Source organism: Cavia porcellus, unplaced genomic scaffold (genome assembly GCF_034190915.1).
Source record: "Cavia porcellus strain 051 isolate PalLab524CR breed Dunkin Hartley unplaced genomic scaffold, mCavPor4.1 scaffold_18, whole genome shotgun sequence".
NCBI lineage: Eukaryota > Metazoa > Chordata > Mammalia > Rodentia > Caviidae > Cavia > Cavia porcellus.
The window spans coordinates 43260417-43277583 of record NW_026947501.1 but is presented as its reverse complement, the minus strand read 5'-3'; the positions used below and the strand labels follow the sequence as shown (position 1 = coordinate 43277583).

At 39.0% G+C, this 17167-nt stretch overlaps 1 gene segment (V, D, J or C); it reads left to right on the top strand.

Annotated features, from left to right (window-relative positions):
* The first annotated feature begins 14874 nt into the window (after window positions 1-14874).
* LOC100716910 (immunoglobulin kappa variable 1-39-like) lies at window positions 14875-15704 on the top strand. The segment is given in 2 exon segments: window positions 14875-15018; window positions 15141-15704. Coding segments are annotated over 2 exon segments (585 nt in total).
* The last annotated feature ends 1463 nt before the right edge of the window (window positions 15705-17167 follow it).

Here is a 17167-nt window from a genome sequence, read left to right as displayed (position 1 = left end):
TAAGAGTCTATTGTAATTTTAAAATAGCAGAGGGAGTTTTAAACTTTTTTCTTTCAGGTTACATTATCGATACACCCTGTTATAAATTCTGATGCCAATACAACCAATTGGTTTTAAAGGTGGACCCTGGAACTCTCACTTTTCTTTTGATAACATTCAGATCCTTTCACTATTTCACTGAACCCAGCTCCGTTTCATTCTCTACCAGTCAGGGAGCTCCCATTTTTTCATGCTGATCTTTCTCTTACAAATGAAAAAAAAAAAAGAAAAAAAAAAAAAAAAAGGTTTCATTTTTTTTGCTGAAGAAAAGTATCTTCTCTTATTATTTCCACATCTTACTGTGTAGTTTTTAGGCTGTGGCACTTGAACACTTTCCATAAACACAGCATTGCAGCCCCTGGGAAAGAATTAAGCAGACATGTTTCTTAGGAAAACAGTAGGGTGTGATATCACTAACACTGGGCCATTAGTATGTTTTCTAGTATTTCAGTAAAGATGGAAATGGCAGAGGAGGTTGCAGCCATTTTGGGGACATAATTTTCAAGTGTCATAACAATTTTTTTAATAGAAATCCTCACATTCAACTATAACAAGCATTCTCTCTGTGTAGTCCATTCCCTCCTTCTTCAACCCACTGACAAGATGTTTTCATGTATCCCTGCTCTCCAATATTTTCTTTATTAATTTTTTGCCTTTTCAGTAGAATGTATTAATTGATTAGCTCTCCATCTTCTACAACATTTCAGGCATTGAAAATGGTAATTAATAAATGCTTTAATGACCTTTGCCTCCTCTAATTACTAAGGTATCAGTTAAATAAAATTTCTAAAAAGTGGTGTGAGCATCTAAAATGCACATCGATTCCAAATGGAAATGGTGAACACATGAATTCCTAGAAGAGAGTGGCAGTCTTAAAAACCTATTTTCATAGTGTCACATAGAGATCTCAAGTCTTTGATTATGCACTCGAAAACACCTATTATCTCACATCTTGCCTAAAACTATTTAAACCAGCTTTATTCATAGCAGGCTGACAGAAAAGTACCTCAGTCATCATCAGCACATGAAGCAATACATTATGATATCTCCATCAATTAAACAGTGCTCAGAAATGAAGAGGATCCCACTATTGGTACATGATTAATATGAAGTGAACCAATAACCAGCTATGTTGTGTTAAAGGACAAAGTGAGTAGTGAATAGAAGCTATATTATTTCTTTTTGTATGAAATTCTAGGGAGGGACAATCTAACATGCAGCTACAACAGATAGACCCAAGTTTGAAAAGTCCATGGGGAGAAGAGGAAACTGATTAAACGAATGGCAGTAAAAGTACTGCTTATTCACGATAATTTGTTACTCTAGTGGAATTTTCCAATGTAATTTTGATGGAAATTACATCAAATCTATAATCCACTGTGGATGGTATGAACATTTTAGCAGCAGTAATTCATCTAATCCAGGAACAGGTGGCAACTGTCCATTTGGTTGTGTCTTCTGTAATTTCATTCTCCACTTTCAGTGCTGTCTAATGTCTCAATATTTCTCTAAAGATTGCGTGTTTGTGTCCTGTTTGCTTTGTTTTGCAGCCTAAAGTTACAGTCCTGCACTTTCTGCTGAAGCTGCTCTACACACACTTGTCTACCATGTATTTCATTAATTCATATTTATTTCTGATCTCATTTGGCTCAAAATTTTTCCAATATGAACTTAATTTCATTTGCATGTCCTACAGTTCCTCACCATGTATTAAAAAAAAAAGAAAAACTGCACAGAAATCTATAATTAACTTTAATATCTTTGGAGAAATGACTACCTGTGGATGTTTTTTCTGAACTCCATTTTTTTGCTTATCCAGATTATTTACCTTTATTTCTATGATGTTCTACTTTGTCTTATTGAAGCTCTTTGTTAATTCCCCATCCAGTTTTGCAATGCCAGGGATACAACCTTGGGTTTTATGCATGCTTGGCTAATGTTTTACTGTGAAGCTCTATGACCATTTCCTACAAAAATTTCAAAATATATTGTCACTCATATAGTTTTTGTTGTTTAAAATATTTGTGGATATTTTAGTCCCTTTGATTTTTCTTGTATATTCTAGAGGCTGCTTTTCCATTTAAATCAATCATTTGTAGATTGATTTGATTTCATTGCCTGAAATACATTTGTGTAAATATATGTATCTTTTGAAAACATTAAATGTTAATAATATCAAGATTTCTATTTGATGGGCATGGAAAAAAGTCTATTTACCTAAATGTTTTGAATTTATAAGACATAGTAAATATGTTGACAGTGGACCTAGAGACTTTATGAAATTATTATTCTACTGGTTTTTGGTGTACTCATAAGAATTATTTTAAAAATGTTATTGGAAGTAAGTGAAGCTATACCTTTTTTCCTTTAACTTGTGAATTTTATTACTTTTTCTTGTCTTCTTGTGTTTCCTAGAACTTTCACCATAAGTTTGCATAAAAGTGGTTAAAGTAGATATGCCAGCTTATCCGTTCTTAAGGATGAAATATTTTGTTGGTGAATGTGATGTAGATACTTCATTGGAGTGTAAAGAGTTTTCTAAAACTATTAAAATGAAAGTGCCAGATTTTGGTTTGATTGATGGATTGTAACAGAACAATGCAGAGAATCACCCAAGGAATAGTTTTTAGCCTGCACAGGAAGTTCTAGTTCTGATTTCAATGAAATGGAATCAGTGTGCTGAAGAGGGAGAGATGCATTGCAGCTCATCTGTGAAGCTGTGGTTGTCCCCTGACCTACACCACTGAGCCTAAGTGCATGTCGTCCTTGGTAAATTCCCACAAGGGTAAGGCTGCATTCCTAACCTTTGGAAAAGTGTGAAAAACTGCAAAGGAAAAGAGTATCTGGAAGACAAATTTCATACAAAACCTTATTTCAACCAGACACAGTTATGCACCAAGGGAGATGATAAATTATATTAGAGGTGGAGAGAACCAATGTAGGCTTAATCTTGTACCTAATAGGGTTGTTTTGAAGACCATGTGGTTGAGTTTGGAGTTTTGGCAAGACAGGAAGACACCAGGATCCAGTTCCATGACCCCAGAGTAGAATTGTATTCTGTGGCTGTGCCCAAGGGCCTTTTGTTCTTACTACCTAGGCCTGGCTTGCTCAAGTGAGGACAAGAAGAGTCCAGTGTTTGTGTAGCTGCAGGCTCAGCTCATCTCACTGTTGCTGCTCTGCATGCTTCTCCCAGCACCCCTGATGTTCAGAGTGCACATTACTGCCTGAACCAGAGCTCTGTCAAAACCTGTATCAGGGAGGACTGAGCATGTACTGTGCAAGCCCTGGCTAGGCTCCTCTGTCTCTTGATACTGTGAATCTCTGTTGAGGGCCACATGAGATATTTTTGCATATCTATGAAAACTCTCGTTGTTAGCTTCTATGTAGAGTAGTAGATTCTGTGTTCAATAAATTTCATAATTCAAGTTCAATGTAGAGCAATTAGCTCAGTTGCGAAGACTATTGGTATGACTTAGATTACATGGAAAACTCTTCTATTTTATTTTTCAATCTCAGATTCTACTGGGGAAACCCTGCTGACCCAGACTCCAGTCTCCCTGGCTGTGTCTCCAGGAGAAACAGTCACTGTCACTTACAGGAGCAGTGAAAGTTTTAGCATCTATCTAGCCTTGTTCCAACAGAAACTGGGACAGGCTCCCAGGATCCTCATCTATGACATCTCCAGCAGGGCTGCTGGTGTCCCAGCCCTATTCATTGGCAGTGGCTCAAATACATACTTTCCTCTCACCATCAGCAGCCTGCAGCCTGAGGACATTGCAGTTTATCACTGTTATCAGTATTACAGCACGTGACCCATAGTGATTCACCTTGAAACCAAAACCTTCTGAGACTTTGTCATTATTTTGCTCATATCAGTTACTTCCTTTATGGACAGCTACTATGGTTCCTGCTAGGTTTAAATGTCTCTGCCACGATCTTGCAACCTTGTCATGCTGAAAAACAACCTGGTGATATGATTTTGTCTGATTCCTGGATAAGTTCTCAGAGTCAGGTGCACAGCGATATTTAGGAATAGCTTCCCTGATAATGGCCTCAGATCAAACTCACATGAATGGATACATAGGAAGATGTACATTTCTGTCCATGAAAATAAAGACACTACAAAATCCAACAACAAAACTGTGCCCTATGCTTGTGAGATTAAGTCACTGTGCTTCTACTTTCTGAACAGAGACCTTTTAATCCTAGTCATAATTTGATTTGTTGCATTGCAGATTCTCATTGCTATTACCTTAGATATTAGCTTTTTAAAAATAATGCACTTGCAGATTGTTTTTCTCATCACTTTTCAGTGTTTTCGCTGAGATTAAGTGTAGTTTTACTTTTCTTATATGTCAGCACAACTGCTAGATCTATACTTACCCTTTCCACTTACTCATATTACAGTTCCATTTTCATGTGTATCCTGGTGTTTCCCATCATGCTATGGTCTATATAAAACTCTTGATACAAATTTTCTTTTGAAACATGCAGGAGGTTTTCTATTATTGCCACTTTTCTTTTTTTCCTTTTTATCTCTTTCTGTTTCCGCCTTCCTTTCTTTTTTCAGTGGCCTTGAACTCTATTAAATGAAACAATCATAATAATAATCTGCAATGGTGCATATTTCTTATTTTCTTGTTATTAGCTCACACATTCATGTGTTCATTTTATTAAGATCATCAGCACATGAGATGCCAGCTCACAGAATGCAAGTTAGGGCAATAACAGGTAACGAGCTGACTTTTACTGCTCCATTCGCCTATCTACCACTAAATAGTTAATCTCAGTTAAGAATATTAATCCTCCAGTGGACATAGTGGTGCACTACAGTAATCCCAGCACTAAGGAGGCTGAGGATCATTGCAAGTTCAAGACCAGCCTGGGCTACAATGTGAGCCCAAGGCCAGCCTGAACCACATAGTGAGACCCTGTCTCAAAAAGACAAAAAAAATAGAGAGAGAATATTATATTTTTTATAATTTTTCTTTTTCTCAGTAGTTTATTTATATATGTATTCACTGCATAGTATTTTAAGATGTATGTATTTAGAACATTTTGAAAAGGAAGTCATATAAATGATATATATGAAGTGTAATCCATAATATGGTAAGCATTTAATTTCAACAAAATTACAATAAAGCCACATGGCCATCAGTTTACCTCACAGTACCTCCCTTCCTTTAAACGCGCTCATCCTATGGTTCTTGCTGTTTTCTGAAGCAGTTCTGGAAGTCCTCCTTCATGAGTATTTTATTTGTGTTATCGTGGCTTTCTTGATGTTCGGTCCAAAATGTTTATCTTTCAGGGTCATTTTCACTTCGGAAAGAGCGGGAAGTTACACTATGATCTGGGTATGGCAATGCTTGACTGAAATCGCTGCACTCAAAAGGCTGAGGCAGGAGGATCACCATGAGTTTGATGCCAGGCTACATTACCTAGAGAGCTCTGGTGTCAAAAAAAAAAAAAATAGGTGAGCATAAATCACAATGTATACAAGATCCTGCCTGTCTCTTAGGTGGCTCTTAGTAGCAGCATTTACTGAGTTTTGAGTGCACATTGTGAAGACAAAGCAATGGAGAGTATTTTGAGGAGGATCTATGGCAATGGGTCTTTTATTGTGATAATTTTTAAAAATTTAAACATTCAGCCCATTTCTCAACTACACCTTTTATATACTTGAAACTTTTTTTTTAATTTCAAGAAAAACCCTTTAAGACTCTATAGTATTGAACTTTCCATTGTTGTAACAAATATTTCTGATAAAAATTTAAGAGAAGACAGGTTTATTTTGGCTCATGGTTTCAGAGATTTCTGACCATGGCCCATGGACTTCAATGCTTTTAAGGAGATGGTATAGAAACATTATGATGGAAGGAAGGATTAGGAAAGGAATGTACTTATCTCATGACACCCAGGAAGCAGGAAGAGAGAGAGAGAGAGAGAGACAGAGAGACAGAGAGAGACAGAGAGAGACAGAGAGACAGAGAGAGACAGAGAGAGACAGAGAGAGAGAGACAGAGACAGACGGGCAGACAGACAGACAGACACCGACAGACAGATACAGACAGACAGACACAGACAGACAGACAGAGCAGCCAAGAAGAAGATACAGTTCATACTGCCACATTCTTGTCGTCCAACTTCTGTGACCAGGTCACATCACCTGTGATTTCATTACCTGTTATGAATTTCATCAAGTTCTGACCTCATAAATGGATTAATCCACAGATGAAGTTAGAGTACTCATGGACCCATCACTTTCTGAAAACTCCACTTTTGTATTCCATGAATTTTGGAGGACATTTTGATCTAAATCATAACAAATTCTGATTGTCACTTTATGGAAATAATTAAAAGAAGTTTCTGTGTCATATTCAGTCACTTTATAATTCAATGTCCTACAACAGACAGTTTACTGGAGATGCCATCATTCCTAGTCAGAAGCCTTTTTTACATTTACACGTTATCTATGTAAAGTTTTTATTTTAGTGTACTGCCAGAAATAGAAGTGAAAAAATGCTGTAAGGAACACAGACCTCTGACTTACAATTAGTCAGCTCCAGTAGATGAGATTCCATATCCTTCCATAACTATTAGATGACATTCTGTTAGTTGGCGACAATGGTGTAAAGCAAATCACCCCAAAACGTTGAAGCATATGGCAAGGTGAAATTATGTGTCATCCTTGCAAGAATATGAATCAGGTATTTCAGACATCACCACATTTGACACCTTCACCAATGTGACAGCCTCATGAATTTTTTTTTACAGTTTTCATTTCACCTTCTGTACTGGAATATAGTTACAATATAGTTACAAGGACAGTCAAGGCAGTTACAATTTATCCTGCTCCGGACATCCAATTAACCTACAGTCATCAGTATCATGTGGAATGAGAAGATGTTCCATGGCAAGTTTATGTAATGTATTTTGTTCAACCTACTTTCCAACAAGGAGCAGGATAGTTAACATAGCCTCAAACCAAGCTAAAGACCTGAGCCACTGTTCACTCCAGATGACTGAGAACTGCACCAGAGGACAGGGACAGATTGTGTCTTCACTCTGCTGCTGATCCCTGCCTCTGATCCTGCAAAGGGCCAGCTCTTTAGAAACTCAGGTGTGCTCAGCAGTGATCAGCAGAGGAGGAGAGAAAAAATTGAGAACTGAGGTCTATAAATTCTGTTTAAACCAACACAAAGTCCCCATGATCTGCATTTATCTTTCCTCTTAAATTGGAATTACATTTGCTTTGGGGATCTTATAAGAGACTTCTCTGGGATACAGGCTGAGCAAAATAGATATGGCAAAGTCAAGATGACATCCTTATCACAGCTCTTTAGGTTTCTATAATTGTATGTTCCAGGTGAGGCTACTTGGATGATGCTCAAAATGACAGTCTTACTTAAATCCCTAAGTCACACTTGTTCTTTTTCTTTCTTTCTCTTTCTTTCTTTCTTTCTTTCTTTCTTTCTTTCTTTCTTTCTTTCTTTCTTTCTCTCTCTCTCTCTTTCTTTCTTTCATTCTTTCTTTCTTTCTTTCTTTTTCTCTTTCTTTGTTTTCTTCCTTCCTTCCTTCCTTCCTTCCTTCTTTCCTTCCTTTCTTCCTTTCTTCCTTTCTTCCTTCCTTCTTCCCTTCCTTCCTTTCATCCTTCTTCTTAAAAGCCCTATAAAAAAGCTCTGTTTTCTTGTAGACTACATTTGTAGTGACTTTCAAATGCACATGGTCATGTTCTTCTGATGCATGATTTCAGCTTCCAGAAGCAAGACTGTGCTGATCCAGTCTCCAGCTGTCCTTTCTATGATGCAAGGGAAGACAGCCACTATCACCTGTTGCTGTCACCTCTGTTGGGTCAGTCAGAACACTACCTCTGATCTACAGTTGTACCAGGAGAAACCAAATCAGGCTCCAAAGCTCCTCATTAAGTTGGCCTTCCAGTCTAAGTCAGGAATCCATGTGAGGTTCAGTGGCAATAGGTCTGAAACTGATTTGATCCTCACCACCATCAGCTTGTGACCTGATGATATTGCAAATTATTATTGTCACCAGGGATAGATAATTCTTCATATTACACCACAATCCAGAAAAAAAAATAATTCAGCCTGGATGAGCAGGGAGATTTGGTGCTACCACAATATTCTAATATTTGCAGGTTCAGATGTGTTATGGACCTCACAAACACCATGAGCTTTGGTTAACCCAGAAGAGTTGAAATTTCAGAGCCATTGCTTCACATATTAATTGCAACATCATTTATAGGAATTTTTAAAAATTAATTGCTGTTGAGTAAAAGTCCCTTTGTATCCATCTAAAGATTTCCTAATTGGTCCTTTACAGGTTGGTAAAACTTTGCAGTTTTCTTTGGGGGCTGTAATTAGTCAGCAAGGCACAAGAGTTTCAAAGGAAGAACATTGTGAAATTACCAAGAAATTTCCTGGCATTGAGGGGAAAGAAAAGACCACTGGACAAGTAGCCCTCAGGCTTGAATCATTTCCAAGTACTGCAATCAGCAGGGTATTCTGGGTCCCCCACTTTTTCCCAAAATTAACTTTTTGTCATTTCATGTAGTCACATACCTGGAACTTAACTGCTCTATTATTATTTTTTCTGAATTCCAGGAAAATTATTAGTTGTTTGTCCTTAATAGTTGCATGATTTATTAAGAAGATGAATCATGTAAATTACTGTAGACCGTTGTATGGTAATGGGAAGAATAGGATCACGTTACTGAATACTGGATTGGGAGGGGAGATTCAGTGAAGAAATTAGAGCCCCAGTCCAAAAGGTTGCTGTTACAAAGTTTCCATTAAATGGCAAACAAACCCCACAATACACAAAGTCAGTGTTCTCATTCTAGAAACTAAATGAATGAAGGTTTGAACGTTGAAGTTAAAATTTCTCATTAAAGGAAGGAACTCTGTGTCCAGCTCTCTAAGCTTACATGGATGGATCCTCAAGGGGCAATGGGTCATGTCTCCCCCATCTGCCAGATCCTCAGGATTTCCTGATTTACTTTGTGATGTGAAGTGCACCTGGCTATGATGCCCATTCCAGGAGTATTCTTAGAGTGTGAACTTGATGAGCAATGAGACACGAGGAGTAGGAGGAGCAGGTACACAGCTCTGAATGTGGGTGGCCATAAGTCAAACAGGGATGAAGAATCCTTGTGCATTCAGAGAGAGAGGGGACAGAACTTCTAAATGCCAGCTCTATTCAAAGGTGCAAAGAGTGTTATGATCCAACAATGGAACATTGTTCACTCTAGTCATGGGAGAACAGCTGGATTCTGCTCTGTGGTCCAAGAGAGAAATATTTTCAGGGAAAATGGTGCCACCCCGGCCTGGAAGTAACCCCATAAAACCATGGACCACTGATGAGAAGACACAGCCTTGCAGCTGTGTGCATCCCTGCCCATCCCCTGCTGATTTGCATGTGCACAGAGCACAGCACATGCCACAAGTGTTTCTTCCCAGGCTGCTCATACTCTGTGCAACAGTCAGTCCCAGTCCAGAAACAGCATGGACATGAAGGTGGCCACTCAGCTCCTGGGGCTCCTGCTGGTCTGGCTACACGCTGAGAAAAAAAAATATTTTGTAATTTAGTCTAGCTAGAGTTTCCTTCCACAATGATACAAGCCATAACAAAAACCAGCCAGGGAAGCAGAAGTGTGAGTTTGGGCTGCCCCAGCTCAGCTCCGACTGCAGCTATTTTCAACTGCTGAGAGCATTTCTCTGAACAAGCCAGACTTGAAAGCTCCTTGGATGCTTTAGAGGAAGGACCAAGACTCTCCTCCACACACTTATTGTCTTTTCTTTTCTTTAGCTGCTGAAGCACAGACAGCCTAGCTCCTGTCCTAATTAAGAGAAGATCATAGATGAGCACCTCTGAGCAGTGTGGGTTATGGCATAGTTTTGGATTCAGACAGCAGCATACAAGCCCTTCTATGTGTTCCAAGCAAGGACTTTTAAAGACTTCCTTCAAATTTTAGTGTACATTTCTTCATAGAAAAGTTTAAAATAAAGAGGTGGCGCTGATTATTCAGTACACATGGCTCTGCAGTCTATCATCAACAACCAAGGACAATTTTGTTACAAACTATCAAGATACATAAATGTGTGAAGTCTGTAGTTCGCATGGAGTTCACTATTGAAGCTGTACATTTCACAAGGGGAAAAATGTGCAATAAAGAAGGCAGTGTTTGCTACTGTGCAATTTTGTTTCACTGTCCTAAAAATCCTTTGCTCTAAAAATTATCCCTTTTCATTCTCCTCCAATCCCTGCCAGTCATTTGTGTTTTATCACTCCCATCATGTATTCTTTTCCAAAATGACAAAATCTTGCCTTTATACCATAGAATTTGAAAGATAATCTCAGAATACACTGTACTAAGAAACATAATAATTAAAAATATTGAGGAACACCTCTTAGCTCTTACAAGGTTATCTCTATCCCTTCTGTGCCCTCTGTTCAAGACCTGGAGGCCTTACTATGCACCTCTTGCTGGTGCTCTACATCTTCTACAAAGTCCCTGCCTGCCACAAGCTCTCAGCAGAAAGTGGTCACTCTCTCAGGACAAAGATCAACCTGAAGCAGGTGCAGCAGTGAGCTGCAGACCTGGACCCGTGGCCCTCTGAGTGCTGGTGCTCTGGGTGCAGGTGAGACAGCAGGATGTGGAGAGGCCTCCATGACTGGGCCCATAGGACCCAGGAGTAAGAGGCAGAGACCCTGTTCACTGTGCCCCACATGCACCTTCCACTTGATCAGCCAGCAACACTCTTTCTGGGAAGACCCCAGTGTGGGATATCATTCACTGAGGGGGTTATCTGTGTCTTGCTTCTGCCTTTCTTTATATTCTAGTGACATTATTGTGGGATCCAGGGCCCAGGTTCTCCTTCAGAATCTCTTAAGAGAAATAGTCTCTACTGCTTTCCTTGCAGCAGAAGAATCCAGGGGATTTTCCAAAGACTCAGCATGTGCTGTGTATGTCTTGGCTTGAATCTGTCTATAATTGTGCTTTAGACACAGGATAAATTCTCCAAGTAAATTTATAGATGAAACTTAATTAAAAATAGAAGCATAATTCCACAGTTAAACTAGACATAGATCCAGGGCTAAATAGAAATATGTGGCTCATGTCTGGAATATTGATCAATAGGGGTGCATACACTTAAACCATTTTAGAAAATCATTTTGATATTCACTGTTCACATTTCCTTTGACACTCATATTGCTGTAGACAGAGACAAAACTTCCCCAACCTGTATCCCATAAGCCTGGTGACATAGATGTTTACTCTGCTGTGTAGTTTTTGATTCATTTTCCCCCTCTAATGAATTAATACTTATTTCAGGATGAACCGTGCCAAAATAAATCTAAGCCCTCAATCCTTTTCAATAAGAGTGCTACAGTTTTCTAACTCCATTCTTTCTTGGAATATAACTGAGGATTGTGTGTTTGAGGATTATCTGATGGCCTTTATTGAAATCCATAATGGCACACTTGACTGACGCTGAGCAGGAAAAAGTGAGTGGAAAAGGAGGAAGCAGGAGAGGAAAACAGCATTATCCCAATTGTGAACATTCTTGGAATGAGGAGGAAGTAGGAGATGTTGTTTTTCAACTTAGCAGTATTAACTACTCTGTAAAATGCAAATTCACGAGGTTTTTCTTTATCTGTAACTCAGTAAAACAATGTATTTGTGTTTATTACCTTAGAAAATAATCTTAGGGTAACTAACAAATATGGAAGTATTGTACAGTGAGTTCGTTTTGTTGACAGTCTTTTAGAGGAACTATATGTTACCTCAGGTACGAATAAGTACCTGGAGGGAAAAAAAACACGTAAGACTTAAAAATTTAAGAAAAAAATCCCAAAATACCTAGCACTATAGATTTTTGAATGAAATCATAAATAAACCAACTTATACGGGTTTTAATTGCTAATTATGCAAAGATAGAATCTTAAAAATTCATGATATAAAAATTCTACGAAGTAAAGGTGCACCTGAATAAATTTAACGTTTTTTTTTTTTTCTTTTTATATCTTGAAATTAACTTTCAGTGTGTGGAGTAAAGTGTTTGCTATTCTGAGATGGTGGCTCTCTTGTGAGCTCTCAAAAGAGGGTGTGATAATACATGTGTCCAAATAAATCTTATGAGTCATTTCTCTTTAGTACTCTAACTGTGTTATAAAAGTAGTTTACAATGCCATTCCTTAGAGACGTGTGGGAAGAGGTTACCTGACAGCATTTACCTATTCAACCTATAATCACAGCCTTGTCTGTGTATTACAAAGTGATGGTGATTATAAAGAGGAAGCAGGGAAGAGAGAGAAACAGGATTCTAACTAAGAGTTTTCTTTCAGTGAGGAAAGGAGGACCTTTGAGGTTACTTTTTGTCTTCTCTGCATTTACCACTGTATTAACTAGTTATTTCAGAATTAAACTCTGGAGGTGTTTCCTGATCTGTGACTCAGAAATTTTCTTCCTCACATCATTGTATTTATAATGATGCTTGTTAATATAGACGTCCTAAGAATAATTAATAAATATTAAACAAATGCTCTTCTAGTTTATATAGTGTTTGACAGTAAATATATGTTACTTCAGTGACAAAGATCTAACTAAATGCCACGAAGTAGATAGTAACTGACTGTGGAAAAATGTAAAAACTTAAAGAATTACAGATAAAATATAATTGCCATTGAAACATAAATATCCTTGTGAACAAACAAAATGATAACAATCTGTGTATCTGATTAATTAAGCAAACTATATAGCCTTAATGAACCAACATTTAAAAAAATATCAAAAGTAAGGGACAAAAATGAACACTATGTCACCATATTTATCTTGAACACAAATGTCTGTAGCAAAGTATTTGCTATTCTGAGAATCTTCTGTTGTAACCTGTATATGTTAACACGTCATTGTCCTTTTTGAATGTTTTAGATCCAAATTCTGGATCAAGTGAATATTCTTGACTCTGGGAAAAACACCTGCAATAGTAGAGTCACCAAGGTGCCAGTAATGAAGCTCCTGACTAACCTAGAACTGCTGTGTCCATAGCTGTGATAGTATAATCCTAACTTTTAAGTTCATTGTTTTCAATGAAAAATGAGAGCAATGGTTTCCTGAGAGATGTTACACTGTGTGATACATGAATCCGGAGATGCTGGAGGCCTTTAAAGGAAGTAAGAGTTGGTGGAAGCAGTAATGTGCCTGGGCTCTAGTGCTAGCTAAGATCACTACCTCATGCCCCGTGCACTGACTGAAAAGAGAGAGCTGGAGAGTGGCTTGCAGGAACCCAGCACTGGGACCTTCACACATCTCAGCTGCCACAGTTGGAGCCAGTCATCAACTGCTCAGAGTGTGAGCTAGGGAGCTGCTGGGTTCTCATAGGCTGCCTGGCAGGGGCTCTGGGATTGGAAGGATGGGCTGGCCTTACATATCTATAGTGTGATTCTTTACAAACATTTCCTGCATTGTCTTCGGGGACTCATGGGCATTGCCAGAACTAAATCTTTGTCAGATCCTGAGGGTTACACACGTCATGCTCAAAGTCTTATTACCAGTATCACTTTAGATCTCTAGGTGAACTGTTAGTCTTTCATCCTCAGTAGTAGGAGGATTTATTAAGAGGAATCTTTTGAATTTTTTATATCATCCTATCTCATATGTAATAGAATACAATCAGCTTCAAGAATACATTTGAAAAGATTCAGTCATGGCCTGAGAGTATCAAAATGAACAGGTTGTTGAGTGAAAGATCTTCCAGCAGATGGCGAACAACCACACATTAAACAAGGAGTGATGCTTCCCTATGAGGGAGCCACTAAGGCAGGAAGCAATATGCCCAATTCTCTAAATTCACATGGCTAGGGCTTCTGTGCACAATGGGCCCGGTCTTCCCCATCTGCCAGTTCCTTACTATTTCCTGTTTCAATCTGGGACTGGCATTCACCTGACTATGATCAGCTACCCAGGAGACCTCTTGGTCAGCAATGAAACGGGATGGATGACAAAGCTAGAGCCACAACTCTGAATGTGGCCAGCCATGAGTGAAACACAAGTGAAGTGGCCTGGTGTATTCTGAGGTGACAGATGCTATGTATCTCAACTGCAGTCAGAGGTGCTGAGGTGAAGCCCTGGAGGAGTCACTTAGAGGAGGGCCAGGTGTATGGTAAGAGGGTCTGAGACTGCAGCTGTTTCCCAGCTGTTTTCCTGAGCACTTGGTTCAGAAATATTCTGACCCCCAGAGATCTGTTTACCAGTTTAAGTATAACCTGATGCTCACATTGTTTCTCAGATGATACTACCTTATCCTATAATGAACATCGAGCTCAAGAACCTGGCTGGGTGGTTGGTTGAACACAAGCAGAAACATGCATCTGTGTGTGCTATGGAAGCCTGGGGCTGGACAGCAGCATTGGTCAAATCCTTCCCAGCCCTCTTAGTCATGCTGTGAGTGTGAATAGATGAACCCAGAGAATTTTTCAGAGTTCACAGATTCTGCTCTGTTCTTGTCTTGCCTTCTCATTTTTACTCTAAGTTTGAAACAGTCCATGTGTTTTTCTTCATTCTTCATTCTCAAAGGGAATGTAACATAGGTCCATGGTCCTCAAGCAATGCCTGTTCTGTAATGTGAGAAGAGCAGTGCACTCTGATCGTGGGAGAACAGCCCGATTTCGTCCTATAGCCCAAGGGCGAAATACATGCTCTGTAGCCAAATCTGTGCTGCCCTGGTGTAGATAGGGTCCCCAGGGGACACTGAGCCTGTACTGACACTTAGCCAGCCTGCAGCTGGGCCAAACCCCTTCCAGCTCTGCTAATTTGCATATCCCAGGAGACCAGCCAGCTACTTCAGGACTTCTTCATAGGCTTCTGGTCTCACCCTGTGAAGCTCCAGTCCCACTCAGGACACACCATTGACATGGGGGTCCTCACTCACTTTCTGGGCCTCTTGGTGCTCTCGATATCAGGTAAGAAAGGGCAGCTCCAGGAATTTATTTAGCTCTGGATTTACAGAGTTGCCTGATATTTCAGTGTGGTCCTGTTTCATCTTGAATATCTATGTTAATATTTTTTATGTTTCCCATTTCAGGTGCCAGATGTGACATCCAGTTGACACAGCCTCCATCTGCATCTGCTTCTGTGGGAGACACAGTCAAGATCAGTTGCCGGGCCAGTCAGAGTGTTGGTAGTTACTTAAACTGGTATCAGCAGAAACCAGGGCAAGCTACTAAACCCCTGATCTACTATGCAACCAGCTTGGAATCTGGGGTCCCTTCGAGGTTCAGTGGCAGTGGATCTGGGACAGATTTCACTCTCAGCATTAGCGGCCTGCAGCCTGAGGACTTTGCAACATACTACTGTCAGCAGCATAACAGTTTGCCTCCCACAGTGATACAAGCCATGACAAAAACCTTCCAGAGAAGCAGAAGTGTGGGCCTGGGCTCCCTCAGCTGCCCCTCTTTGTGTCTCCAGCTGTGGACCAAGATCTTCAGATGCATCCAGGACTTTGAAGAGCTCTGGAAGGATTTGGTAGAAGCCTCCAAGGAAGCTCCTCTCTCCACTAACTTTCTTTTCTGTTTCTCACCCCTGATTCAATTAAAGATGTCTTTGAAGACACTGAAGTAATATGGATTATGGCATCGTTTTGCATTCACTTGGCAACAGAGCAGTTCTTCTTGGGTTCAAAGCAATAATTTTTGAAATAATTTATCACTGTTACAGATTTATTAATTAATTTTATTTTTATTTTAAAGAGTCTAAAACCAAAGTTCAACAAAATAAATTTAATCAAAACAGTATAGTGAAATCCATATTGCACCTCAAAGCAAGGCAATAGAAATCATCAGAGGCTAGCATGCGGTATAACATGATTTCCAGAGTAACTTCCCATAGCATCAGAGGTAATGAAGTTAAGTAAACCAAATGGAATAAAATCAAAACAGAACAGTGTAAACAGTACAGAACATCAAAATAAGATTTTAAGATATTAATAACGGCTGCAGTTATGCCTCTTCAAATCATACCTGTAAAGATCTATAGTCACAACAAAAGCTAAAGTGCAAAGGTATTTTTATGCCTCTGTCCCTACATCTGCATAGTAGATTATCACCATATCAACTTTGTCCTAACCCATCAAGATAAGTTCAAAGTTCGTGGTTCACATTAATTTTGACTCTTGACATTAAATATTTCAGCACAAAACCCAGGTATAAAGCCAAATGTCCAAAATGTGTTATGAAATAATGTTGTCATAATACCACTGTCTCGTACCTGTACAGCTTCTTTTTCCTCCATTTTCTGTAAGAGAATTGTGTCGTCCCATGACTATCGATTTCGCTTTTCTCAAAAGACAAAATCCTGGTGTTTACAGTATGGAAGATTTTCAAAAACTGATGTCAAAATATGCTACTATGGAACACAGAAATAAAAATAATGAGGAAAACATTTTGCTACTGCCAAGACTCCCTTTATAGCATTTATTATTATCAGGAGTATCCTGGCACAGTAAGGGTATTAGATCCTTCACTGTGCAATGCTATGGCGCTTTCATAGAACTGACTGTGTCTCAGAGGTCAGCAGTTGGATACTGATTGTTTGGATGGAATGTTAAGAGTCTATTGTAATTTTAAAATAGCAGAGGGAGTTTTAAACTTTTTTCTTTCAGGTTACATTATTGATACACCCTGTTATAAATTCTGATGCCAATACAACCAATTGGTTTTAAAGGTGGACCCTGGAACTCTCACTTTTCTTTTGATAACATTCAGATCCTTTCACTATTTCACTGAACCCAGCTCCGTTTCATTCTCTACCAGTCAGGGAGCTCCCATTTTTTCATGCTGATCTTTCTCTTACAAATGAAAAAAAAATGGTTTCATTTTTTTGCTGAAGAAAAGTATCTTCTCTTATTATTTCCACATCTTAATGTGTAGTTTTTAGGCTGTGGCACTTGAACACTTTCCATAAACACAGCATTGCAGCCCCTGGGAAAGAATTAAGCAGACATATTTCTTAGGAAAACAGTAGGGTGTGATATAACTAACACTGGGCCATTAGTATGTTTTCTAGTATTTCAGTAAAGATGGAAATGGCAGAGGAGGTTGCAGCCATTTTGGG